The 1,581-nt window shown below is 45.4% G+C and overlaps 1 protein-coding gene across 1 annotated transcript in view; it reads right to left on the reverse strand.

The window, feature by feature from the left end:
- The window catches only part of H257_14808 (hypothetical protein), a gene marked incomplete at both ends in the record, with an annotated part of 4,269 nt that extends 3,809 nt beyond the window's left edge, over positions 1 to 460 (reverse strand). The window contains one exon of the mRNA XM_009842694.1: positions 35 to 460. Within this exon, the coding sequence (XP_009840996.1) occupies positions 35 to 460 (426 nt within the window). The remainder of the gene's footprint in view (positions 1 to 34) is intronic.
- Between the last annotated feature and the right edge of the window lie 1,121 nt (positions 461 to 1,581).

Below are 1,581 nucleotides of genomic sequence, written 5' to 3' on the forward strand. Positions count from 1 at the left end.
CCGCTGTGTTGACTTGATTGCCCCACTTGAAAACCAGAATGGTGAAGGTGCTGTTGACATGGGAAGCCAGATAGGCGTGTGCTTGCTCGTTGCTGGTGGGCTTGAAGTGGTATCTTGCCAACTTGATCGAAATGTACGACTCGAAGTCGTCCAACGTGGGAGGAGAATCACTGACCGACCACGTTCGAGGGTCGTTGACGTACGTGGCCTTGGGGCTCATGTGCGATGAGCAGAAGTCGAAGATGCTAGCTCGAATGTTGCTCCACTGGGCGCCCTCAAAGACATGTGGATGCAGTCGTTTGCCACTGTTGTCCCGCGCATACACCGACTCCTTGACAAAGAGATCGGCTCGTAGCGTGTAGACACCGGCACGCGTGGGTTGGGGAGAGCTCCGTGTGTTGTAGTGATGTGTTGGTGTGTGCACGTCCTGTGAGTTCTGTGAGTTCTGCGAGTTCTGCATTTTCTGTTTTGACATCAGAGACGCGTGTATTGACAGGCACTTCAATCGACATGTCCAAATGTGATTGGCTCGACTGGGTAAAATAGACTGTTTTGATTGGTCTGTCGATTTTCTGCCGATCTGGTGCTGTCGATTCAGTTCAGCACCCCCTTCCAATTTTGAATCGAAATGACAATACCAGTACAGGATTGTTTACTTGGGAAGATGCCCAGGAGTTCGTATTCTATTTGGCTACGATTACTTTGAGTGAAGAGGGCATTAGGACTACTGCAGTGAGCAGCATGAGGGAGAACCGGATTACTTCTGACTGCAAAGAAACAGCCAATCAAAACTAGACTATGATTGGCTACGATTTGCTACGACATCAAGGATGTCCATTCGACGTAAAGCTCGATGTAATTCATGTGGGTGTTGATTAACTTAGTCCTCTTGACCAATTACCACGTCAGAAACTAATTGCACAATCTTTTAGCAATTTCTTGGGTGATATTGGAAAATCTGATGGTTTCGACCAATGTCTGGACCCATTTTGGAAATGACCGAGTGATTAACCAATGTTATGAGTAACTTCCTTTTGATAACGTGATTTTCTGTTTTAGTCTGTGAAAAAATAAATACCGAGTACAATTGTAATTGATTACAAAATGCTTAATCAAAAATACTACTTTCGTCAGCACTGTCGTAAAAATCAACCTCGGAAGTGAACTGAGCACTCTCCCCGGTAGAAAACAAAAAACTCAAGCGCCGTTTGCGCTTTTCGCGATACTTCATGACTGAACCAGCACGCTTTGCTTTCTTTTTCTGTCCCGAGGACAAATGTCCATGAAGGTCATCTCCGTCGACTTCCCGTCAAGGCAAGAAACGAATATGGAGGTTCGTCAATGCCACACACGTTTGGAAGTAAAGATCATAATTTTCTCGCTTCCATGTGTGTGTGGGCTGGGTGGGGGACATGAAGAATTTTTTTGAATGGCAGGCGATTAATGGCTGTCAAAACTCGTTTTCGCGCCAACATGTGCATTAAGTTTTGGTGGTTTGGTGTCTATCTTTGTCGTGAGTATAGTTGTTTTTTCATCTTTAGAGGGGTATTAAATCTCATGATTCTGGACGACGATCACACC

The sequence above is a fragment of the Aphanomyces astaci genome, assembly GCF_000520075.1.
Source record: "Aphanomyces astaci strain APO3 unplaced genomic scaffold supercont1.63, whole genome shotgun sequence".
Classification (NCBI taxonomy): Eukaryota; Oomycota; class Saprolegniomycetes; order Saprolegniales; family Verrucalvaceae; genus Aphanomyces; species Aphanomyces astaci.